General features: G+C 41.4%; 1 protein-coding gene across 2 annotated transcripts in view; it reads left to right on the top strand.

Annotated features, from left to right (window-relative positions):
- Positions 1-27362, top strand: part of eml3 (EMAP like 3) — a 51437-nt gene that overhangs the window by 20373 nt on the left and 3702 nt on the right. The window contains exons 2-20 of one of the 2 annotated variants that reach the window (XM_041964491.1): positions 3660-3836; positions 3998-4112; positions 4294-4803; positions 7059-7169; positions 7454-7482; positions 12107-12142; positions 13148-13268; positions 13683-13832; positions 16433-16502; positions 16711-16821; positions 17255-17350; positions 21783-21917; positions 22295-22433; positions 23466-23617; positions 23725-23850; positions 25005-25136; positions 25285-25352; positions 26455-26543; positions 27154-27251. In XM_041964491.1, coding sequence (XP_041820425.1) covers positions 3660-3836; positions 3998-4112; positions 4294-4803; positions 7059-7169; positions 7454-7482; positions 12107-12142; positions 13148-13268; positions 13683-13832; positions 16433-16502; positions 16711-16821; positions 17255-17350; positions 21783-21917; positions 22295-22433; positions 23466-23617; positions 23725-23850; positions 25005-25136; positions 25285-25352; positions 26455-26543; positions 27154-27251 — 2465 coding nt within the window. The remainder of the gene's footprint in view (positions 1-3659; positions 3837-3997; positions 4113-4293; positions 4804-7058; positions 7170-7453; positions 7483-12106; positions 12143-13147; positions 13269-13682; positions 13833-16432; positions 16503-16710; positions 16822-17254; positions 17351-21782; positions 21918-22294; positions 22434-23465; positions 23618-23724; positions 23851-25004; positions 25137-25284; positions 25353-26454; positions 26544-27153; positions 27252-27362) is intronic. The other variant, XM_041964492.1, reaches the window with a different exon arrangement.

The raw sequence follows: 27362 nt of genomic DNA, 5'->3' as shown, positions 1-27362 counted from the left end.
TGGATGACAGCTCATCAAACCCAGGAATGATTTCACTGACAGGCCTCATGATTTTGAATTAACACTGCTGATGTGTTTATAATGAGGCAGTGTGAGCTCTAAATGGATAACAACTGAATTTAATCATAGCCCACTTTGATTTTGATTGCAATTCTTTCAGATCATGATGTGCTGTGCAAATTCAAGTGAACAACACAAAGCATGTAAAGTAACATCAGTTGCAAAAAAGGCACAAATAGTGGCAAAAAGGCACAATAACAGCAATAAACGACAGTGATAAAATACAAGGCAATATCAAAATATGTGCACAAATGAGAAAGAATAAAACTAGTAAGGCCAATTTCTGAGAAATGAAAGATTGTAAAACGGACAAAAGCCAAATATAGTTTTTTTAATTTTAAAAAGTTGCTGCATTCATTTGAGAGTATGTTCGTCTTATATTTACTGTCCAACATCACCGGCTAAATATCTTTGAAAAAAAAAAAAAAAGCTGCAACGATTCAAGCCATAACTCTGTATGGGAGCAGGTCTTTTAAATTCAAACACACTGAAACACACCTAGTCTTAAGATAAAATTGATCTTGTAAATTGTAAGTCCAACTTATTATATGTATAATATTATAACTAGTCATGCTGGATGCACCATTTAGGTTTCTTATTGCAAACACTGGACATACATCTAATGCCTAGTCAGGAGCAGGCATGAAATCTAAATCCAGGCCGTGCCTTGCAATCATCTGTGCAGATGACCTGCTGTTAACAAGGCATATAATTTATCTATATGCCGGTACTGCAACACACCAAGAAAAGTGACAGACATATTTTTCATACAATGAAAGAAATTACTTCATGACCGTGGCCTGACCCTTAGTTTCTAGATGATGGCGTTTGAGGCTTTAACAAAATAATTTACTTTCATCTGGCAAAGCTAATTATTGTGTTACTAAATCGAAAGGGTGGCCAAAGTCTGGTCTTCACTGAAGACGATCTGCAATACAGCTCTTGTGTGTGCATGCTGTGTATCATCCAGGTGCTTTACTGTACCCTCTGAATTGAGGTCATAGTAGATAATGACATACCTGACATGACTGAGTCATTTTCAGCATGTTACATTTCAGTGGTGTTATCATAATGATTATTGCCAGTAAGAACAGATACTTCCTGCAGATGTTTCACATTAAAAGCCAATCAGGAATACAGGGATTCTGCCCTTTGAGCTTGTGAAACATCTGTGCACAAGTATTGAGTTTCATTGACAAATAATGAGCAAATAAGAAGTGATTGGATACAGCGACTGGAACTGCATATCGTTTAAAAAGAGAAACTCCGAGCAGCAGTGAGTATGATTTGATTTTGTTGATGTGCTGATGGAATTAATGCTCTGGAAATGTACACTATGATGAATTTGTCAAGACAATAAGTAAACCTGGAGGAGGTGTATGTCAGTAATAGAAAATTTAAGTAGGAACAGAGAAAGTAGACATCTGACTAAAATATGATTAAAAAATATTCATGAAACTGTGAAAAATAAAGAATAGAAACCTGTTTCTAATAAAGGCCTGGTTCTCACTGCAGCTGACGTCAGTGAAGGCCACTGCCACGATTTCAGAATTGATGGTAGTCCCACTTTAATGTAAGACCATCATAACCTGTGCTTTTATTGGCATGTTGCCACTTTTGTTCTCCATAGACCAATTGTAAATATTAAGAGAAAGTTAGTTTTAAACAAGTACAGCGTTAGGGAGTATTGTATGTGAATTGCCAGAGACTTTAGACCCATGTGGGAATGGGGCTTTAGACTACAAATACTGGCACTGTGTAATTCCAGGTTGTGGATCTCTTTTAGACAGGCTTTGAAGGATTTGTACTGAAAGGAGTGGAGGACCTCTAACCTACTTATTACTGAGTGGGCAGACCATTTCCTCCAAACTTCTTGGTCTATTAACGCCTGTGCTTTGTTGGACTGCAGTGCAAAAATAACACTTAAAATGGCTGAGCGAGAATCGAGTGGCTGAGTAATCATGAAAACCAGCAGGAAAATATCCTCCTCGATGTTCACTGTGCACAGCTTTGTTCCGTCCTGTGACACAAGAACAGAAGGAGGCATTCCACACACTCACATACACACACTTTTTGGACCAGAACCAGCCATGTCCTACATATGCACTCACAAACACACCAGAGCTGTAGCTCTACTCAACACACAATGCAGTCTTTGAGAGGCTTTGGACTCTCCTCTGTTTGAGTACAATGCTCTAAACATCTGTAGTCTCCTCTCCAAATGAACAGCACGCCAAATGCACCACACATTTCATCTTTCCATACTTGTGAGGACCCTAGGCAATGCATTCCTTAGCCCCTAACAATAACCTTAACCATCAAAACTAAGTTCCTATCTACAACCTTTACCCTAACTGTAACCCTTACCTAAACCTGATTTTAACCTTAGCCTTAAAACCAAGTCCTCACCTCATGCATTATAGTATATATGAGGACCGGCTGCAGAAATAGCCTCACTACAGTTGTAGAAATCACTCCTCACAAAGATAGAAATACAAGCCACACACACACACACACATACACAGAGGATTGACTTAATGAACCAGAACATTTTTGTTAGAGTTTTAGTCATCTGTTATTGAATTGTTAGGTATTCAGGTTCTTTTTCCTTCTCTGTTTCCACCCAAATGTCAGGCAAATTTTATACAGTCCTTCAGTATATTGAGGGAAAAAAAACAATGTAATTGTGTTTCCATCAGTTGGGTTGACACAAATTATTTGGTTCCATGGAAAAAGTGTTCCAGTTTGTAAAGGTTAGTGCGGTTGCTGCGGTTTAAAGGTTGCTGGTGTCTTTTTGTGTTTTGGCTAAAATTGGTTGATGTCATGTTCTCATCCAAAGAGAAAAATAAAGAAATGTACTTTGTACATTTCAGTTTATCATGTTAAAAACTGGGACTGTCTTGTTTATGAGATTAAAGTTGGTGGTTGCTGGTTTCACTTATAATTTGTGTTGTTTACTACCTTCCTCACTGGCTCTTCAGTGGAATGTTTAGTAAGCCAGTGTTACATGTACTAGCCAGACTGAAACTCCTCCCCAGCAGTGCCTCAGTACTGCTTTAATATGAACACAAGTCAAGTTCCAGCACATATCCAGTTTATCACAATTTGATGTCCATTAGGAGCCATTCCCAACTTGTGCATTTCAGACCTGCATCAATCTCATCAGCAGTGAAAATACTGCTGCAAGATTTATTTTTTTACTGTACATTCAAAAATGAAAAGGACATTTACAGTAATTACATTTTTATATTACTTTTTAAGCCTTTCAAAATGGATAAAATATGCAGTAATATCAATAATTGTTTTGTGGCAATGGTTTTGTTAATTTTTACATTCCTTTTTATTCATCATATTTAATGTTTAGTACCGCCGGTTGTTAACGCTGCAGTTTTGTCTTGCCGATTTATTCGTTATTGTGAATTGATGTCTGTGCTTGATGTTTCAGGTCTGTTTTAAAGTCATGAACGAGTAGTTCTTACAGCAGGGCCTGCCTTCATATGATGAACCAGATTCATCTTGTTAGTTTGTTAGGCTCTTTCAGGCCAGGCTTTTCACAATGAGCCCTGCTTTTCTGAGCCACCTTTCTGGTGTCATTGTAGATGATGTGTCAGCAGACAGCAGCACCGAGTTCCCAGACCGAACTTCCATGATGGAGGTGCGTCTGCAGGCACAGGAAGATGAGATCACACTGCTGAAATCCTCACTGGCTGATGCCCTGCGTAGGATCCGCCTCCATGATCAGCTCTTACCATTACTGAAACAGCAGCTCATTGCAGGTGAGTGATCCTAAACATGTTATATATATTACTCTACAGCCTTTCTGGATGGGAAAACATTTCCCAGGGTCACTGTGGCTCAACAAGTAGCTGTGCAAAGACCATAAAACCTATCTGTGAAGAGAAAGAAATCACTAATCATGAACTTTAATCCCACCCAGTGAACCCGGGTGCTGCGCGAGTGCTGAACCAAGTGTGCTGCTCAGATAGTTGCACCAGCAGCAGAAAACTGTCTTCCAGCTCAGCTGTCGATGGGATCCGCCACCCTGCTACCAGGTACTGGACCTACGCACCAAGATGAGAGGCCATCATTGTTGTATTTCACTTGATGTATAGCTGTATTGCTTGCTACATCACAAGCATGCTAGTCTGTGAGGAAGCCTGGTTGTGCTCATATGATGTATCTGTAATTTGCCTGTATGGCTCTTCTGTGTTGACCTCAACATTTGATCTCTAGCCAACTGTCAGACAGCATCGTGACCAATGCGAATGGCCACATAGGAGGCTCAGTGTCCGTGAAGCCAAGACTCAGACCAGCAACAACAGACAGATCAACCCAGACAGAGCCCACCCTTCCAGGGCAGGTCACTGAGCAGGACAGGGTCCCTCTCCCCAGGCGGGTCCAGAGCCTGCAACTAGAGGACGCCCTCCCACCAGGGGAGCCTGTGGTTGAGGGCGTGCGGGCTAAGCTCCACCGTGTCCCTGGCTTGGAAGAGGAGGATGAGGAACAGGAGGAAGATGAGGGCGAAGGAGGGGAGCAGGAAAAAGAGCTGAGTTGGATGTCGTCAGTGGAGGAGCCCATTCAGCCAACCACGATCAGAAGCCTCCAGACGGAGGACTTCCAGGATGGAAGCTGCTCTCCAGAGGAGCCGGGCTCTGGCCTGACCTCAGTCAGAACCTCAGACCAGAGCCTCAGCTCCCGCTCTGGACCCCTGTCCCCCATCCAAGAGGGAGAGAAGAAACCACTGTGCGTTATCCCACCATTCTCCCCTACACCAACACTGTCTTCATAATCATTCCTCTGCTGCCAGTGATTGCATGGCTTTTATTGATGAATCAAAATTTTCTTGATTTTGACTTGTGTGACTGTGAACCCCAGTTGGGCTGCAAACCCCCTCATGGAACAATCGGCAACCGTGGCAGGGTGAAATTATGCAGTGTTAGAGCAGGAAACCTGACGGGGATGACATGTTCTGTCATCATGTTCGCTCCAGCCTCCATGTGCTTTCTTCTCCATGTGTTTGAGAAGGGGGCGGGGAAACATAAAGCTATAGCAGGACATAATGGCAGCACTCGTCCACACTGAGTGACAAATCCAAGTTTAGCTTAACGGCACATAGAAGGTTTGAGCTCAGTGGAAAATGTGAGGGCAATTGAACACAGCATAATGTACAAAGTGGGCTCGGAGCAGGCTTAGGGTTACAGCACATATACATCCAGAGCGAACGAGAAAGGTCAGAGGGTTTGCAAGACTGCTCTGAAATCTGTCCAAACAGCATACGTCAGAGTTAATATCCATCAAAAGAATGTACAGAGTAGTCCTCTCCTTTACAACCTCACTGTAGCCACAAAGCATTACAGTCGGTGGTTCTGTAAGACGATGCAGATGTGCAGAGCTGACACGGCGCCATTATCTGCCATTCAACTAGGTTTTGCAGAAACACACAAACTCCCTGAAATCTTGAGTGTTTTTCACTAAAGTTCTCCTCTAATAATCCCTCTAACATTCTCTTCCTCCAACGAATCAAAGGTCTCTCGCATGCTGTGATTTGTTCTCCACTGTGGGCTCAAGTGATTGCCTTTGTTCTCGTGGTTGGAAAGCACAGTGCCAGAGCGCCGCTGCTTTTGTTTACCTGTGTATGTGCTTGTGCATGCATGTGTTCTTTTGTTCTACTTCCTTGTTGTGACTTGTAAGAGGGTTAATAGGTAGCAGAAGCTCTAGTCCCTCAGCTCAGCTCTGTCGTGCCCCTCCATGGAAACCTAAGGTACTAGGAAAGTTGTGCCTGTGCCCTCGCCCTTCTACACTTAACATTCAACAGTCTATTTGAAGGTTAGTAGTGCAGAGATTTGTGAGGAGGGGACCTTTGCCAGCTGAGTTTCGCTTCCTAGACCTTAGCCAGTGATTAGATAGACACAAAAAAGATTTTTCAGCCCCTTTCTGTGCTGATGCTTCTGGTACGTTGGCGTGTCACCAGGAAACAGGGGGTGTGTCACAAGACAACAAGAGTTTAATTATGGTTTAAAACATGCCATGTTTGTGTGTGTTCTTGTCCATCTGTTCCAGTTGGATTCATTCTCAGACCCTGAGCATGAGCATAACTTTATTTTCACCAGTCCTCTCCTCCACAAATTGCCAGTTTAAGATTAGGATTTGAGTTGAAGCCCACTAAAAGAACTAATCTTAGTTTTAGACCAGCGGTTTTTACAGCTTGGGTCCAATTGTTGCGGTTTAGTCCAACATTTCTGTCAGTAACGATAATGATGATGACAATGATGACAGTGAACGACATCGTAAGATGGGGCAGGAAACATGATCAGACAGATTGTAAACAAATGCGCAGGTAGCCAAACTTGTTTAGCTACCGCTGAACAGTAAAGTTACGACTCAAACTGTGTACTGTAAACACCCAACGCAATTTTCAGCCCCACTTCCTGCTCTGGGTAAACTGTCGGCTGGCCGTCTGACTGCTCGTGTTACTTGTGTGTTTGTTTGCTCTAAAGAAAGCCGCTAACGTTAGCTTGCCTGGCTACATAGAGTAGCAACCTAAGGTTATCTGCATGACCAAGGGTCAGCATATCATCAGCTGAGTACAAACTTCCATGGTAGATCTGCCACCATTATCACTGTACACTGTGTACATGCGGTGTTACATTGAAAAGCTTGACAGGAACAGCAATAATAACTAACAGGGACAGGCCTAAGCGAAAGGTCAGTTACTTTGATGAGTACAATTTTATTATTACAGACAGTAATGATGGCCAAAACCAAGAAATAAGACCCAAGTTGTATTAAACCAGGTTTATCTAATGGGAAAGTTGGGAATGAAATCCATTAAAGGCTCTGCATGTGTCTATATGTGGTAGAATAAATGGTAGTTGCTGGACATTTTGCATGCATTAATAGTGGTGTAACAGCATCCACCTGTGTGGGATTTATTGTCTGTGTGGACGCACAGTGAGTGTTTACTCCTGGAGGCTGATTTCTGTCCTCTGGTGTTCCAGGGTCCGCAGGAACAGCGAGAAACTGGGGAACCCGGAGAGACAGAGGAAACGTCTGGACAAGAAGGCGGCGTCCTCGGCCAACCTCCTCACCCGCTCCCCCAGCCTGGAGAAGTGAGCCGCACTTAACCTAACCCTAACCCATCAATCACAGCTGTCACCCCATAGTCACACAGCTCACTTTTTCCTATGGCTTCTGCAGCCTTGCATGTATCATCAAAGAGACACTTGCTGGAACACTGATGCCCCTATGAATAATAATAAAATTCCATTCCCATGAAAACTTCGCAGTAAATCAGAAAGTGATTCTGAAGTGAGGGACTGGTGGATAGAAGCTAATCATTTTTATGAAATGGTGTCATGCATCTGTCTCACACGGTTGCTTTCTGTCTCCACAGTCGGGCTAAGGAGCTGGTTGCTGGTGCAGGTGACGTACTTCAAGCTTTCTGTTTTGTCTTTAAACTGAGATTGATGTCACTGTGTTTATTCACCTCATGCAAATGGCCAGGGAACTTAATTTGTCACATACGTTAGGTATTTAATGCAGAATCTTGAGGACTTCAACCTGTAGATGGAAAACAAGATTTTTGGCAACTCTCATAACTTGTGGTTTGCTGGGGTTTGCTTCAGTCAGTAGTTTTTTTCCCCTTTTTTTCTTCTAACCACATACAGTCCTTAAAGGCCATGAAAACCTTTTTCTCAATCAGCTTACTATGAATGGTGGCATTCTACATGAACGTACATTTTCTACCAAAATTGAAACAGAGTTTTGGTTACATCACATGAAAGGCTTTCTGTTTCTGTTTTCATTTTTAAATCAGCGGTTTCTCAGTTTCTGTCTTCTTGCAACGAATGAGAGAGTGCGACTTGAAGGACACCAAAGTCAGAACTAGTTCAAAACGGTTTGTGCCCTACACACCTCTACGTGTGTGTTCACCATAGCCATAAAAATGATATGGCATCAAAGATGGATTAGATTAACATTACTATCTGTAATGTTCCTATATTTTATTTGGCTCCAGGATACAAACTAGCTTGCCATTTGCAAATCATTTTATCAACTGATGTTACAAAGCAACCAAGAGCAGGTCTATACTGCACAGATAGAAGTTAGAGCTAACTGGCTAACATTAGCCAGCTGAAACTACAGCATTGCAATATCCTCCACATGCTTTGCAGTAATCTTAGCTGCGACTTTGGACTTTGTGCTGGACTCTGTTGTGGTGGGTGCTGGTCATTAGCTGATGTTAGCGGATTCCATTGTGAAGCTAACAATAGCCAGTGAATAGCTAGTGTTGCGCACTGTTAGTGCTCTATGGGAGCAGAAGAGGGGCGAGGCACGTCACGTCCTTTGGACTTTCCTGGAAAAACTATTCTATTTCCTATCCGATCCTTAAAGAGTCCTTTACATAGAATTCAGTCCTCAGACAACCTAGGTAGTCTGGGAAGGTCTCATTTTTTAAGACATGTTGCAACCCGTTCACACATTGGCAATACAAAGCAATTAATACATATACACACTCACAGTATGACATATTATAGCTCTAAATCATATTCAGCTCCAAAGTCATAACTGACATAAAGGCTTCCATCTCTTCATATAAGTGAAGACCTTTACTTCTTAATTTAGTGTTATCTACAAGATCATTTTTCATGACACAAACTGGCTTCACCTAAACTTACACTAATAAGACAGAGTCTTGGGACTGAATGCTTTGCTTTTCACCTTGCCTGTTCAGTCACAAAACATGACAGAGAGGCTCTGAGGGACCAAAATCCAGCACCACAGGCCAAACTCGATTCGTGATGAGCATGCTCTCTGTATGCGGACATATTAACAACATACCCCTGTGTGTGTGTGTGTGTGTGTGTGTTATTTTAACCAAAGTACAGTCCTTACAGCAAACAAATATAGAGAAGCTGCATGGATTCAGAAAAGCTACCCATGATCATTATCACATGCGATTGTGTTATAATCAGGGACTTTTCTCACATTGTGGTGCAGCCTGACTTCGGTGTTGGCAGGGTCTCAGTTGAACTATACTTCTGTTCTCATGCCCAGGCAGCTTCTCACTGGTTCACACATAGTCATTTGTGCAAAAATGAGTGCATTTCCCAACCAACCACATTTGTGGTGAGCAGGGCTTTTATGAGTGTTGGCCTTCAGTCTGCTTATGGTTATCCCTGTTTTTAGGCCTCATTCCTACAATACAGAGGATTAGAGGACTCTCTCTCACTCTCTAATATTGTGAAAGTCAAGAAAAAAAAATAATTGTACTGGTCAAAGTTAGTGGAAAACCTTGACTCTGTGGCTTACTAGTCTCTAAATATGATCAGTTGTCTGGAGTATTTTTGGTTGATATGAGTCCCATGGTTTTATTTTACATTTATATGTACAGCTAAAATAGACAATCAGAATTCTGTGTTTTATTTGTAGGTGCTGTAATCTGTTTTCTGTCTGTCTACTGCCTGAGTTCAGTGATTCAAATCGTTCTGCTGTTTCCCATATTGGAAAAACAACAAAACCAGTACAAGTACAATAGTACTAATAAACTTAGGATAAGATTGACACAGCTGTACAGGATTTAGCATGTTTACTTGGAGAAATAATTGTACATATTTCTTTGATTGACATTAAGAACAAGAGATGTTAAGCAGCCGATACCACAGGATCCATATTGACCAAAAAGAAAGTAACAGAACGCTACTCACTACTGATTGGCGAGGGTGTTACTGGGATGTCATTTTTCATATGAAATTAAAACTAGAAATTTAATATTGGATCTGCAATGACCTGTTTGAATTCAAACTTAACAGTATAAGTGCAACAGGCAGTGTAATTTTCTTTTTGTTAATGTAAAATGGTGAAAACAAATAATCATGACACTAAACCGTCTGAGAGGGAGTCATGTGTTCGCTTCTCACCGAGGCAGCTGAGGCACTACTGAACATGACAGCATCAAATTGTGTAACGTATTTTACCATTAGGCAATGTGGGTTGTGCCAGAATTCATTCAAAGAAATTGCACATTACAGATTTTTAAAAGGGTAATTTGCTGAATGGATGATAGATTGTCAGCTGCCAGTCATAAAAGAATTCCAGCATGTATCCATCACCAAAAAGACACATTGACATTTTTCAGTTCAATTTATGTACAAACTTAACAAATGAGATACAACATGCCAATTAGCTGCAGTGCTGATTAGTGCTGGTAGGGATATGGTTGAGCTTTGGACAGAGCCAGGATAGCCTTTCCCCCCTGTTTCCAGCCTTTCTCTCAGCAAGAAAACAAATAATTGCATTTCCCCAAATCACTGAATAAATCCCCAAAACATTTGCTAACCTTAGCCTCCAGAAGCTGCAGCAGTGAAAACCCTGAGCGGATGGAATTAAGCAATCTGTGTTTTATGGCTTATGAAATAAACTTTTTATATGTAAGAGGATTAATTGGTTTGTTCTTTCTTTCAAAAGCTAAATATCGTCACTATAAATGAAATTAATGTCTATGATTTATTTTTAGGCATCATGAAAAGCACAATTTTAATTCAGCACATACAAGCACATTTTAATCAGTGTGACACATTCACACACATCTGAATGGAAGTGTTATGTGTGTGAATGGTAGACATAGTCATGGCCAGTGATAACATGGTTTGGTAGTGACTGGTTAGTGATGACAGGAAAGTGTGGGCAGCTGTGGGAAACCTGTCTAGATAACTCACTAAAACTGCTTCACTTCAGCTTCATGTTAAACTGAAAGCTACCAATTTCGAAGCTATCTTTATGGTCTGACATTACCCCCTCCTTTTTTAAACTGAGTTAAAGTTTTTGTAAAGCCAAATACAGCAGGGCCAGTTTGGGCCGTGGGCGCTGCCTGGAATCACATTCACTGCGGTTAGCTGAGCTGCTGCACCGCTCCAGCTCGCTGGACGGAATAATAGATGACCAGATCAGCAGAGGAGGCTGCCAGAAAAGAGACGTTTTTCAGTTCCTCCCCTGCTGTCCTCCGCTTTGACTCTAAGGACAAATGTCTCTGGAGAGTGAACTGTTTTTAAACACTGCTTTGGTACTGACCCAAATGTCACTGTAGCACTGGATATCAAAAACTCTCACTGAAAGCTGACGTCGTCTATGTCAAGGTCATGAAAACCTTTGATCCTGCCTGCAAGGCATTTCATATATACAGCAAACACTTAAAATATGCTTTAAAAAGATGATAATGAACAAAAATAATGATAAATAGTAGCTTGTTGTTTCGAGGGGCCCCTTAATCATGAGGAGAGTCAACAAAACAAAAGCAGATGCGGAGCATTTATTGTGCCTACATTAGTTTGTGGGGATGCACTCACAGTCATGAAAAAGACAATCTCAAGAGTCATCACACATCAAACAGGGCTACAGGGACCATGTGCTTGTATGAAGTTCTTCGGCGGAGTTTGGGTGCTTAAAGAGGTTGTTGTTCTCTCATTTGCTGCCACGGGAATCGCCCAGGGGCTGCAGGTATAGATGCTGTTTCATGTGCAAAAACAGCTTCAGTGATGAGAAATCAAATTTCAGGTTGACTTTGAAAGGATTTCACATTTGAGAAATTAGACTTCTGCACTGAAGCTCAGGGTTTGCACTGTTGCTAGTAAAGCTAGAAGAAAAAAATGCAAGTGATACCCATCCAATTTTTAACACTTTTTGTGTTGATTTCATTAATACTAATACGAAGTTAGTAATAATTTTCAGAAATATAGTAATACCATTGTTTTCTCATTGTTACCTGGAAGCCATATCTGTCTGCTCAGCCTTGCCGCTTGCCTTGACACTCACACAACTGCCAGTGTCACAGAGCCAGATCAGGAGTCCCAAAAAGAAATGGAAAAAAATACAGCCTAGCTTGAAATTGAAAGCTCGTAGCTCTAACCTGTATAAATTGGGAATAGATCCTTGGGGATTCCTAAAGTCAAAGTTGGGTCAACTCTGGCAGGAATTAGCTGTGACTTAAAGCTCAGAGGATCTCTGTGTGTATTTGTCTGGGTAACCTTATGTTTTCATTCTCACACAGGATCCCCTGGGTCCAGAAGAGGAACCTATGGCCAAGGTAGACCTGCTGTTATGTCACTTTGTGTCTTTAGCTCTTTTTATGCCTGGAAGGTCAACAGAGCATGCTGTACTTTCCAACAATATCCCATTCACTGCTGCATGAGTCACACACAGCTTTCTGCTGCTGTCTAATGGCAGCTGACCAGTAGAACCATACTGAGAGTGAATATTGGACTTAGATTACTAGGGGATGATAATGTTGCTCTGTGTTGTTTGCCAACCCGTTGACTGGAACAACTTTACAAGGCGGTATATACTCAGTGGTCAGTTTATTTGGTTAACCTAGCTAAAACATACCTCTCAATATAATGCGGTTCAACAGCACCACAAACGACCCTAATGCCCCATTAAATGTTTTATAGTGGCTGTGATGACTTCACTTCACACCATTTGTTTTCAGTCATGCTAGTGGCATGGCTCTTGGGACGGCAGTGTAGGTCAGTTGGTCAGTCCACCTGTGGTTGAAAACGTCACTATGAGAGCAGTGAGAGTGAACCATAACAGTAAAGTTGAGCTGATGATGACGCTCTGTAAAGCTGAGGCAGGCTGCTGATTGAGCTGATAATTTTCTGCAGGTTCAACACTACGAGGGACACCTTCCACGTTGTCATCTGATCTTTTTTTATTAGCTTCTATCCCCTTCGAGTTTGTTTTTTTGAAAAACCTTGAGTTGATCTTTGTGCATCCGCCCACTACTCGCCTTTTATTTCGCAAAACTGAGATCAAGCGCTGTTGTAGGCAGATGTTGGGAAAGTCTTGAAAAATTTGTAGTAGATGCAACTACTGTAAATTCTAAAATAAATAAATAAATAAGGCACATATTAGAATAATAAAGGCTTCCCCTGCAGTTTTGGTAAAAAAGGCCCGGTCACTGTTTGACAGTTTACAATATACAGTGAATGGTTGTAAGTGGAAGATGAAATAGGACATAAACAGTTCTCTTTGTCTACCTCTCTGTCTCTTACTGACACATTGTTGATCCCCTGCTGTGTTTGTCTTCCAGGACAGTCAATCAAAATGTTCATTCGAGGCCGGCCGATCACCATGTACATCCCCTCTAACATCCAGAACTATGAAGACCTGAAGATGGAGCCACCGTCTGAGAGACTGGAGCTGGACTGGGTGTATCCTTTCAGAATGCCACAGTGGTGTTCAGCCTTTCATTGAGGATTGTGTTATATTCAGACAGTGCTGATTTCACTGTAGGGTCATTTCCTGGATTCAAGCAATACTGCTGTTGGAAAGTATTTCTCTAATAGTCCACTGCCTGTGAGGACAGCATCAACCACAGATTATCCAACACAGACTAACACACAGCTGTTAACTGTAAAGTTGTGGGTGCCATATGTTTAGAAGGACAGTTCACAAAACTAAAATCATGTCATTATTTATTCACCTGAGCGATAAATTCATATGAACTGATGTTTTCACATGCAGGTTTGTTGATAATGATACAATTGTTGTTGGTGAACTATTCCTGTAATGAATGAAACGGACCAACGATTAACATGATTGTCACCTTGACCCTGTCGTGCCAGCTATGGTTACCGGGGACGGGACTGCAGGGCCAACCTGTACTTCCTTCCCACGGGCGAGGCGGTGTACTTCATTGCCTGCGTTGTTGTGCTTTACCACATAAACAACCGCACGCAACGCCACTACCGCAAACACACAGATTGCGTCCGCTGGTCAGTGGGAGGGAATCTTTACCAACTGTATCCATAGATAAGATGAGATGAAACTCAGAGCAAAAGCTTAATATTCTGAGAGGCACATATACTTTAAAATACCTTTCTGAGAAAAGGTGAGAAGAGCTGGACTTAGCCTAGTGTTTAGCCTAAAGACTGGAAACAGGAGCAAACAGCTTACCCGGCTCTGTTGAAAGTGAATAAAAATGACTGTTTCCAGAATTTATGCTAAGCTAGGCTAGAAAATGGGGCTTAGATGTGGCCCACAGCTAACTCACTGACTTCATGGCAAATTACTGCTCTTCATGTTTACATCACCCAAAGCATGATGGGAATGATACGTCTGATGATCACTATCAACACAGCTTTGGACGGAACTAAGACTCCGTATATCCTTTTATCAGCTCGATCATATATTCTAGAACACTGACACTCTTATCTCTAAATCCATTTCCTGATCCGTGTGGTGTGTTGAAACCTGTGGACATACAGGCAAATATTTTTGTGTAAAGCTTATTTTCAGAACTTATCTAATCTATCCTAGAACGTGCACTATTACCATTGACATGCGAATTGAAAGTATTTATAACACACTAAAATCCATTTAAAACATATTTAAACCATTACAGCCCATTAGAACCTGTCAAAACATTTAAAAGTACATTTAACCCTGCTAAGAGGTATTAACATGCTGGCAACCAACACGCCAAGGGCAAATAAAGAGAGTTATTTTCTGCTCAACCCAATACTGAACTCAACCCAGGTCTTAATGTGGCTGCTGGAGGCGGGTGCAGTATTTACTCTGTGCACTAGAGATTTGCGGGGGCGATCAGCGCGCTGGCATGTTATCACAAGCCTCGAAACCACTTTAATCACAAAACTGTACAAAATACCGCTCAGCTCAAAGAATAGGTGAGGTTTGATGTCTCTTTTGACAGCTAAGATAAAAAGGAAACAGGTTCATGTCAGGTCTCAGAGGCAGGGGACTTTCCTGCTGCCTCCAGTGGACTGCGTTGAAATCCAGCATCTGTTTTCGCAACGAGTCTCAGTTTGAAGCCGATACAGGCTCTCTAAATGAAGCCATGAATATGAGCAACCTGACCAAAAATGAGACTTATGCTGACAGTTGTGTTATTAACACATGTACTCAGTGCAATAAATCCAGTTATGTAGTTTCTAAACTGATCTCAGACCAACTCATACATTTCGTATCCACACAGTGTGAGTGGGCGAATGAAAGGGTTAGATGTGCCAAATTTTCCTTGTGCACGTAAAATATGGTGTTTGTTTTGGGCCCCAGAAGTGTGGGGAACGCAGGGAAGCTAGATGTAGTTTCTGTGTTGGACACCTTGCCAGCACCATCATGGTATTGGCATGAGTGTATGGGAGTTGGAAGAGATGGGCCTTTTTGATATATAGAAAAATAAAAGCAGCGGGGATTGTCTAAAATAGGAGATATATTACTTTGCCCCCATTGATATACTGAGGCAAGATACGTGTATTCCTGAAATAATGGGGAAATTACTATGGTTTCCAAATGGCACTTAAAGGCTTTGGGGCAAGCTACAATTTAAGTGTTCCTACAGTGCTGTCCATAATTATTTTGGCAGTGACACCCTTTTATTTCTTTGGTGCTGTACTTCAGCACATTCGACTGAAATTTTGCAATTACTGTAAGGTTTAATTGCTGACTTTTGGCTTTAAGGACATTTTGGGATGTTTTCAGTGTGTTCTCATTTACAATGGGTGAACAGTGTTGCACTCATCACCCTTTGTATATACAGTACCCCAAGACCCTGAGAGTACAGCAGGACACTAATCCTAAATATGCAGCCAAGGGGATTTTATTGCTAACCAATCAGTGGTCTTCAGTGGCCAAATTACATTGCCGATATCTCTGGGTCACAGACTTCAAACAGTCACTGACAGCCACGGCTTTGACGCCTTGATGTATTAAAGCTGCATAATCAATGTTTTTGTATTACAGTGGATCACTTAATTGTGTGACAGGTATCACTCACTGAAACAAATCCACAGTGAAATATCACCCACTCTGCACCTGAGGCCTACAGCTTTCTGGCCACAACTGTACTGTTTTGGTTCAGTCCCGCAGCTCTGATCAGCCTTGTTCCCAGTATCTACCGCTTGTTCCATTGCACCCAGTGGCTAAAGAAAATCAATTAAGGCAGCTTTAAATATGAATTTAATATGAGTTCATTTGCATTTGTTGAATTACTTTTTCTCCCCTACAACTGGGGGACCATGTATAAAAATGGCTACAATTCCTACACTGTGCAACCACATTGGATGTAAACATCCTCGAATTAAAGCAGAGAGTCAGCACTTTAAACCTCATAGTCATTGTTTTGTTTCAAATTCAGTGTGCTGGAGCGCAGAGCCAACACAACGAAAACATTTGTCACTGTCCAAATACATTACGGTCTGTATTTTACTTGGCCGCTAAGTACACTTGTCATTTTTCCATGGTTGATATAATTACATACATGGTTCCAGTTGGCAGTATATTTGAAAAGATTTGAGTCCAAAATGCCTTTACAACCGCCTCTTGTTTCGATAAATGATTTTTGTTCTTTCTGCAGTCTTACCCTCCATCCTGACAAGGTGCGAGTGGCATCTGGCCAGACAGCAGGAGTGGACAAAGACGGCAAGGTGACTACTGCTGTGATACCAGGAAGGAAATGCTATGTTCTGTGTTTCTGTACACTTATATATACACACAGCATTGATGCATTATTGCTTCTATTGTATACTGTCCCTTCGAGCTGAAAATAACAGGTACTGGTAGCTTTAACTCTTTGTTGAGGATAAATGTAATATGGCTTGTGTGTGTGTGTGTGTGTGTGTGTGTGTGTGTTAGCCCCTGCAACCTTGCGTTCATATCTGGGACTCCACCACCCTGGTCACCCTGCAGCAGATCGGCCTGGGAACCTTCCAGAGAGGAGTGGGATCTGTTGCGTTTTCCTTTGCTGTGAGTTCATTGTAATACAAGATACTGTCGATTCTCAAATAGTTCTTTACAAATGAATTCATCAAACTGATGATTTACCCGAACTGCAGGGAGAACCAGGCCTTTATTTGAAACAGGCTCCCCAAGCTAATGTCCTGTCCTGTTAAATTCCATTTGATGTAATCTGTTTCCACAGCACTGAACTTATCTCCACAACAACAGAGTCGTGTCACATTCACCTCCCTGCTGCTGCCACTTTCTCTTTTCCACTGAAATATTGTTTTTCTTTTGGTAATTCTCTCTAGTCACTTCAGATCTGCCAAAAAACGGAACTTCATACTTCCTGGATATGTGTTTCACATTGAAAAACTTCACATCTTTCCTTTCCTGGTAGGGTGTCATTGTAAAAAATCAACAGGATTGACCGGCCTTAATTTGTTAATGTTGGTTGCAGGATTCTGGAGCGTTCCTGTGTGTGATTGATGACTCTAATGAACACATGCTGTCGGTGTGGGACTGCAACAAGGGGACCAAGCATGCAGAGGTCAAGGTAAACAGCAGGAAAAGTGAGATCAGGTGTAAATGAACGGGCTGAGCAGTAAAGAAATCTCAGGCCTTTACAATGAGAAGGCTGCCTATTCTTAGCAGCTTTATTCTACATTCCTCATATTATCAGTGTTATAAAGTTAATCTTGGGTGTCAGCACTGAACAGTTACAGACTGTTACTCTTTTACAAAAAAATCCAATATCATTGTCAGGAAGTGGGGACTTAGGGAAACTATGGGTTTGAACCCAGATGCAGACACAGCAGGGACATAGATTCCAAAGTAAACAAATTTATTAAACACAAAGATAGTACAACCAAAACCAAAAAACTCGGGGAAGTAAGATCTTTGACACACTAGGGCAATGGGGTTCACACACAAAGAACGACAACACCAGGGAACATAGACTAACACGCAACACAACTGAGGTAGAGACAAGACTATGGCAACACCAGAAACTGACTAGCACACTACTATAGACAAAGACAAGACTATGAGTGAAATATCAATGACTTATAGTAAACAGAAAACATAGGAGGAAGAAACATGACGGTGAAAGACCTTGAACTTAACTGACAAAACTACAGAAACAAAGTCACTCCTGAAAACTCGGGAAAATAAGCACTATGAAGAGTCACAAAAGAAACAGATTACAATAAACACAAAATCTGCTATCAAGCGAAAACCTACAAAACAAAACTGGGCTATGGAAAATACAATAAACGGAAACTCACTCAGGACATGACAGACATGAACTCAGACAAACAAAGGGATAACACAGACTTGAACAGAGACACGAACATGAACTAAGAAAACACAACGATGAACACATACACGAAACACGACTCGGACATAAAGGAATCACTACAACAAACACTCACTAGGCTAGGACTATAACTAAAACTGTAATCTTGGCAGTGGCTGTGGCTATAACTATGATTAAAACTAAAGAATACGGCAAGGTAACATAAAGGCAAGGTAATGCAGACAACACTAAAGAAACACGCTTACTTAAACTGGTTGAACGACAAGAGACTATGACAAAACTAGAAACAAACTTACATGGAACACGACGCGGACATGACAAAGAAATCACACGATAAACACTTACTATGGTAGCTAAGGCAAGTACAAGGGGACAAGACATGAGGTAGCACTGACAACAACCCGACAAGGACAAAGGGGAAGACACGGACTTAAATACACAAGGGGGAAACACTAATGACACACAGGTGGAAATAATCAGACAATCACACGGGAGGGAAAACACAGGAAGTAAGGCAACACAAAGACACATGACATGAACCTTCAAAATAAAACAGGAAGCAACAAAACCTAGGCAAAGACAAGACACAATGGGAAGCTTAACAAACATACAAACAAGACAGGGCAAGGAGAGAGACTAAGACAATACAAAACTCTCATACATAAAACATGGCAAGACTGAGACAACACTAACTAAATGAGGCAATGGCAAGGATCAAACAAGGAAAACTAAACAAAACCGGCGTGCATGGCACGAGTCATGACAATCATAAAACAGATGCATAATATGAGCATGAATACTTGTCTTTTTTTAAAGGTTATTTTTTGGGCTTTTGCCTTTATTTGAGACAGGACATGGGGAAAGAGGGGATGACATGCAGCAGGGGGGCCTGGGCAGCCGTGGTAAGGGCTTAGCCTTGGTACATGGGGCACATGCTCCACCAGGTGAGTTATGGGGGCGCAGCATAGCAAGAATACTTCTAAAGAATCTAACAAAGTTAAAAAAAAAACAAAAAAAAAACAATTTGTGGTTTTAGAGGAGTTGGTGGCTCTCTACAATACAGGCAGTGGCTTGCTAACAACTTCATAGGGGATCATATGTTTGATGATAAGTTGTTAGCTTGTTATGGAGTTCCTCTGTTCCTCTGTGGCCAAAAAAACAATGTCATGTTTTAAAAAAGCATTTGAGTTTTGACAGAGGTTTGCTTTAAACAAAGCTAGGCTGAATATGACCTGCATCGCTGCACTAGAAACACAAACATTAAACTGGTCTGACTCTCAGGGAAACATGGTATCTTTGCTCATGGTGATTTTGTTTGTTTAACAGGTTTTGTTTCAGTGCTGACTGCTTGGAGGTGACATGTTTCCGCAATTTGAGAAGGTTTCATGCTCTCAGACATTTATGAAATTATGAGTTATTACAGGGTTTCGTAACCCATACGAAAACATTGCAGTCCTTCAGCCGAAGTTGCCCCATGAGAATGAGCCAGGCTGCAGCAGTGTGAACACAGTGACAGGCAGACAGGTGCCGAACAAGGCCTGCATGCTCACTGTGCACACGCTTCTTATAAAGGAAGTCTGTTTGCAGATATGAAGGGGGGGGAATGATGGCGGCGGTGTCACTGCTGTGCTTTTATGGGCTTTTATCCCAAAATGCCTCAATTTCCCTGAGAGCAATTTCACCGTGGCTGTCATGGCAACAGTGTAAATATTTTATGGAGTGAATTTGTCCGGCTGTGTGCATCTGTGTGTTCTGTAATGCTGCAGTGGGAACGCATAGGTGGGTGTTTGAACTTCTATATCATCTCAAGTCAAGAATTTAATGGGCTTGTGCAAGACTTTATGTTTTGTGTAATATAGCATCCAGTGTACATGGTTGAGTGTGGGAAGGCAGCTCAGAGTGGGACAGGCCAACACTGAACCTCACTGTATAAACATACGAGTTCATCCAACAGGAACAAGATAATTATACCCCCCTCCCCTCTCCACAATAGTGGAGTGGTCCATATGCCACTTTGCAGCACAGCCATGAATGGAGCTTTTTGTGTTGAAATGATGTTTCTCTACTTTCTGTACATGCTGTACACGTGGTCACCAAGGCCTGCGTCTGGGACTGTGTCTACATTTTGTTTCTGTGCCTGGTGGTGAGAAACATCTCAAGAAAAAAATCCTTCATAGTTCTCTTTAGGGTTCTTCAGAAAATATAAATATAAAGCTATACAGCTGCCAGGCTTGATTTATGTACCACTTCTGGACAGCAGAGCAAGCTGAAACCACAACATCTTAATGTATTATCACCTTATCAGGATTTTACAACTAACATGTTACAGTGTTACCAAACAAGTGCATAGCTTTGCTGTCATTTGGTCCTGAACAGATATTACAGTGGGTTTATCAGAGCTTTTTTGCTGCCTGCTGCTGCTGCTGCTGGAAAGGAGGCTGAGTTTGAGTCTGCAGGCTGTAAAAACAAAACAATGAGCTAAAAGAGGCTTAAAAGCTCCATTCAGCTTGGAGAATAGTTCTACGCTAATCAATGTTTGTGTGAACAATGAACAGTTTGTGAAATGATAATGAAATGATGAAGGGAGTTGATCATAGAGATGGTCAAACAGAGAATTTTCATTTCATCCAGGTTTTAAGCCTTTTTTGGCTTTATGATCCCGAGCTTTACCATTTTGGTTCAGTCTCACTGCTCTTACCTACTTCATCTCCAGCTGCAGCAGCTTTTTATTTTCAGTGAGAAACCCACTGTGCCCACTGACTGCTATCTGACTACTGTCAGCCATATCACCAGTCATCAACAGTGTGTCACAAGGAAATTCACCATGACAAAATCAGGGAGTCCAAGTGTTGCCTGAAGGTCCTTTAATTGAAGAATTAAAAAAAAATCATTTCACAAGCTTTTTTAGCTTTTTAAGTCTAATAAATAAACAAAAAAAACTCACAAAATGTCAAGAAAGGAAGTGTTCTTACGCCTGTTTTTCTTATTAAACAGGAAAATACAATTCTACACCTACACCCAAGTTTCACTCTTTCACCAAACGAACGCTTAATTGCCAAGTTTGTTGTGTCATTTGTCTCATTGTAAAACACACTTCATTCAAAAAACCTTGGTTTGTTTTTCTGGTCTACTTCATTCACAGAGTTCGGTGTGAAAATGTTCTGGCTCTGCGCACTGCTGATGCCAGACCTTCTTCTCGCTGCTCTCTTGGTTCAGTAAACTCAGGCAGCTGATTGGACAGCTAGCTTCACAGCTAGCTGAGCTAACCCATTAATGGTAGCTTGTAGCTACAGCCAAAGATAGCAAGAGCAAAGAGTACAGTGAGCAGCAGTTAGTGGTTACTCTGGTGAAATGCTGCCCCCTATTTGTTTGGAGTGACCTTTGACAAGTGGTTGTATTTCACACATTGTACCTTTAACTTTTCTTTGTTGTTCATTTCTTGTCATATTTGTAGCTGCAGAGTGGATCACACTTTTGGATCATATTAATTTGTCAGTATATTTTTTTCTTTTTGTGGATTGATCTCTGTTATTACTGATTAATAAATCTGCATTATAGTGAAGATATATTCCCTTGTTTGCATTTCCATGTGGCTTGACTTGACTGTTGCCACAATCATTTGATGATGCATTTGTGCTTAACAGGTGTTTGCGTGTGTTGTTGTTTTCAGAGTACCAACGAGGCTGTGTTCGCTGTGGAGTTCAACCCCAGCGACAGCACCAACATCATCACCTGTGGCAAATCCCACGTCTACTTCTGGACGCTCAGCACAGGACAGTTCACCAAGAAACAAGGCATCTTTGGAGTAAGACAGGCCTGAGTTGATTCAGTGTCACTTTATCCTGACAGCAAATTGTTTGTATCTTTCAATTCACTTCATTTTAATGAAAGCAAAATGAAATGTGCAGCTTCCTCAGATTGAGGCCAAAAAGGGAAGTAATTAGCATGAATAAAGAGAAGAGAAAATTGAGAGAAACCAGGAGTGCAAATATTAAACAAATCCAAAAGAGAAATTAACTATCCTGAACAATCTGAGGTGTGAATCTGACTTAAAGTCGACACACAAAATAAGATGAATAACTGAAATCTGTTATTGATGTTATAAGCAAATATTTATTTTTTTAACTTTTACTAACAACGGATCATATAGTTATTCTTCAAACACCCTCCTTTTCTTTCCAGAAATACAAGAAGCCCAAGTTCATCCAGTGCTTTGTGTTCAGTCTGACTGGAGACGTCCTGACCGGAGACTCTGAGGGAAACATCCTGACGTGGGGAAAATCAGCTGCAGATGTCAAAACGCTCGGGAAAGGAGCCAAAGGTCAGTGTCATAGATCCATATGCACTGTATCAAATGAAATGTCAATATGAAGCTTACCTCGGTGGAAACAAACCTGGGTTAAATGGTTTGTCAGTTTGAATTACAAAACTAGATGAAACGTTCAAATTTGAAGCTTGACATTAGAACCCTGAAAGAAAACACAATTGATTTTATAATAGACAATAATATTGAAAAGGCCCGTTGGGCTCGAGGTTTCAGGACTCACAAGCAGACACCACAACTCTCCAAACTAAAAGCAAGCTCAAAGGCTGAATTTATTTGAACAAAGGTTTTCTTAAGACAGGCAAAAATCAAGACGCTGAGGATATCCAAAAAATACAAACTGAAGGCGCTTAGGCTGAGAGACAAAAATGAGCAAAGGCAAAAAATAACAAAAAGGCAAATGGCAAGGTAATTAGCTCAAGGGGTAAGACAAGGTTCACAACAAGGCTCGAGACGCACAAGACGATCTGGCACAGGACTATATATACATGAGGTAACAATGAACAGGTGGAGACAATCAGGGCGGGGCAGACAATCAGACAGGCGGGAAACACACCGGGAAGTCAAGGGTCTGAAACGAGAGGACAGTTAGAGTTTCACAATAAGACAGGAAGTGCATGACAAGACTTGACACTGTGAACAGACACATCAACAGACGCGACGAGACATGACAAATATGGACATACTTTTAATTAAATTGTAATTTTGATTTATTTCTGAAATTAGTTTGACCAAATAATTTATTTTAATCCTTTTGGCTCATTTCATATAGGCAATATATATTATATATATATATATATATATATATATATATATATATATATATATATATATATATATATATATATATATATATATATATATATAATATCTTCTCTATTATATCTTTTTTCTCTTCCTATTCTTCCAGTCATATGTTTAATTTTTTTTTTCTTTTTTCATCAGTTGCCCCACACCGTTTTGGAAGTGACAAAACTTTTGGCCCTATACTCACTGATAAACCAGCTTTATTTGTCTTTTATTTCCCAGAGACTTTCCAGATAATGCGACAAACCAGAGCACATGAAGGCAGCGTGTTCACCCTGTGCACCCTGCAGGGCGGCGCTCTGCTCAGTGGGGGAGGTAAAGACCGGAAGATCATCCGCTGGAGCGCTGACCTGGCACCTGAGAGAGAGTGTGAGGTGAACTACAACTGTATGTGTGTGTGCAGCTGTTGGTGGAGGGCTCTGTGAAGTTACGTTCAAATCAGACAGGAAAGGCTTGTCACTTAATGACATTATTTGTCCAGATTCCAGAAAAGTATGGGGCAGTCCGTACCATCGCTGATGTGGATGGGGAGGAACTATTAGTTGGTACAACCCGTAATGCCATCCTCAGAGGCACCTTCTCAGATGGATTTGTGGCCATCGTGCAGGTATGTGTGGTGGTGCATTAGCACTGTCAAGGTTTTTGGATGCTTGCTACCTATAGTTATTAATTTTAGGATTAGTTATTCTTGGACTTGTTTGTACTGTACCAACATTAATTGAATGGCATCAACAACAAAGTGTAGTCTGCTGTCCATGAGCAGCTGCTCTGTCGGATCTGTTTCGAGTGCAGCCAAACAAACTAACACTGTTTTAATGAAGAAGCCAGTCAATAATCATTTCTTTTTCCATCATGCCATGAGCAACTACGGTTTGATTTCACACTGCAGACAGTGTGAGCAGTTTTCCACAGAACAGCAGGACTTAGGTAAAAGGAGTTGGTCATTTTGCTGAAGGAAGTTGAAGGTGTACAGCCTGCCGCCTGCAGCTCTTTATATACGAGCTCACTCTGGCTGCTTCTGAATTTTCCATTACTCCTAGCAACACTTAAAACTGCAAAATGTTATCTTGTTTTGTGGACACAGTCAGCACTACCATCGGTGACAAATACATCGTTTCCTTTGGCTTCTTCACAACAGAAAAGCTGCTCCATGTTTCACCAGTTGGATGTTTTTGATGTGAAGCAGCAGCAGGAATTCGATCAATATAATATAATAATATATTCTGCCATCATTTTAGACAACACTCTGATTATTTTGTTGTGTAGATTTGGCACTTTATGACATGGTTCTCTTTGGCATTAAGCCTCATCTGGACATCTTTAACAAAGTCTGGAATGACAGTCATACTAGGTAGTCTCTTGCAAGCTGGTTCACCACTGCAATTCAATAACACTGCATCTGTCTAATCAGCGCGAGTCTGTGACCAAGTTTATCAAAGATTAAGAAAACATCCTGTAATACAAATTCAAGAGCCCGACAGTGCTTGCTCAGGCCTGTTCTGGATCCTCACATGGAAACTTGGAGATTGCCATTGTTGATCAAAATCAAATCTCTTTTTAAATACCAAAAACTTCCAGCCTAAACAAGGTTCTTCCAGGAGCGGCCCTCTTTCAGACTTTCATTTCATTTCTATAAATGTATCTACAAAAACGCATGAAGTGCACATCAGCACTTCATTCCTGTACCGAACAGGATGAAAACTGATTTTGCTGTTGTTGTTGGTGTGTGTGTGTGTGTGTGTGTGTGTGTGTGTGTCTCAGGGCCATGTAGATGAGATGTGGGGGCTGGCTACACACACCTCTCAGAACATCTTCCTCACCTGTGGTCACGACAGGCAGGTGTGTTTGTGGAACACAGAGGAACACAAGCTGGACTGGTGCATCACCCTGGAGGTAAGACACACTGATCCCCTACTGCACTGAAATGATTTATTATTCAGATAATCCTCAGATAACAGTACTTATATTTGATTCAATCACATCGATATTCATTCCAGTGCTGATGCACACACTGTTAACTAGTCCTGTGTGTCACTGACAGGAGTATGGGTTGTGTGCTGGTTTCTGTCCCAATGGATCCGTGGTTTCAGTCGGCCTCAGCACAGGAAGGTAATGCAGCACAAAGTCCCAGCACTGATACACTTAAAGCAATCTGTGAACTGAAAGTAGTTACATAAGATAATGATGCAATGCATAAAGAGGGAAAGATTTTAAAGGAATAGTTTAACATTTAGGGAAAAAGATTTTTCCACTTCCTTTCCAAGAGTGATGTGTTCAGATGCATGCAAATCTAATGTCTACGTGTGCAGCACAGAGCAGGAGGTGGGACGTGATTAGCCTAGCTTAGCATAAAGATTGGAAACGGTTCCAGAACATAACTCCCCCTATGACAGGCATGTCCAAACTGTTCCATAAAGGGCCGTGTGGCTGCAGGTTTTCATTCCAACCAAGGAGGAGCACACCAGGCTGGACTCATTTAATCAGCTGATCTCAATCTTCAGCTGATAATTAGGAGACCTCTTGACTGGTTGGAACAAAAACCTGTAGCCACACAGCCCTTTATGGAATAGTTTGGAGACTTCTGCCCCAAAACCTCAAGTGTTGGTGCGGCTTAAACAAACGTTTCGCCCTATTTCCACTCTCAGTGCTAACTGAGACTAACTAATACTGAGCAGATGAGTACTTACAGCCGTTGCAATTGCTTGTATTTTTTGATTTATTTATTTTGGGGCAGTGAAACAGGCTGAGACAACATCTGACATGTTATCGCCATCACACTTACCTGTTTACACCTCCAGCAGACGCAAAGCAACTTGTGTCCAATATTCACTCTCTTTTTTAGTCCTGAGAGAAATATCTGGCTCTTTAACAGGTTAGTGCTCTGCTGTGTTCAACAGCTGGTTTCTAACTGGGTCTGTCTGCTGTTTGGGGCTTTTTTCACTGAAAACAGCTGCCTGCTGTAAACAAAACCAGAACGATGAGCTAAAAGATGCTGGAAGGCTCTGTGTGTGTGTGTGCGTGTGTGTGCGTGTGTGTGAAAGACTCGTCCCACAGTCCCAGAGTTGAATCCACTTGGTGAAGAATCTGTTTGAAAGAGCATTTCTACCTTGAATAAACGACATCGTAACAAATCTGCGTGCTGCTGTGATGAATCTCTGCCTGTCTGCCTCAGTCCTGATGTACCTCTCCCGTCCCCCTGTAACACCAACAGGTGGATGGTCCTTGACCTGGTGACCAGGGAGGTGGTCTCTGAGTCCACTGACGGCAACGAGCAGCTGTCTGTCATGAGATATTCACCAGGTCAGATCAGCTCTCTATTGTCTCAATAGAAAAGACAGTGTGTCAGTGTGGGACTTGATGAGCTTCTTCACACAAAGCACATGCACTTTGAGATAGTAACTCTGGAAACAGCTAATAATTACTCTGTAATATACTGTATATGGTTCTTTTTTATTATTCTTATTGGGAATTGTATGCCTTTATTAGAAAGCAACAACAGAGAGATGACAGGAAATGAGGGAGAGAGATATGCAACAAAGGTTCCTGGTTGGATTCAAACTGGGGACATGTGGCTGTTCATGGTTGGTGCCTTAAACCCTGAACCACAGAAAACAGAGGATCATTCTCATTGTTTGGTTTTGACTTTATTTTTAGTAGTAGACAGTGGAGAGGTGATAACAAAGAAGGAGAAAGATGGGGCATTAAAAGTTCCAATTTCATGGTAACGTCTTTAATTATTAGCTACCTGGACACCCCAAACAGAAGATTAACTTGATCTGGACAGTCGTCTGAAGAAAGATTAGAATAATAGTTAAAACACACTGAGTGGTTGTAGCCATGGGGTTATTTCCATGGTAGCAGAGATGTGGAAATCCCCTTTAACTGTGTCAGTGTTCTCTTGTGTTTTCAGATGGCAGCTTTTTAGCCGTTGGATCCCATGACAACTTTATCTACATTTACAATGTGACAGAGAATGGCCGGCGTTACACCCGCTTCGGGAAATGTAATGTGAGTTAAATATCAAATCCTTGTGTGAATGTTCCCATTTGTTCCTTGGATTTCCTCTCGATTCTGGTGGCTGTGACTGCTTTGTGTATTTATTCATTTCAACTTTCTCAG

The sequence above is a fragment of the Chelmon rostratus genome, chromosome 23, assembly GCF_017976325.1.
Source record: "Chelmon rostratus isolate fCheRos1 chromosome 23, fCheRos1.pri, whole genome shotgun sequence".
Lineage (NCBI taxonomy): Eukaryota > Metazoa > Chordata > Actinopteri > Chaetodontiformes > Chaetodontidae > Chelmon > Chelmon rostratus.
This window is presented reverse-complemented; position numbering and strand designations above follow the sequence as displayed.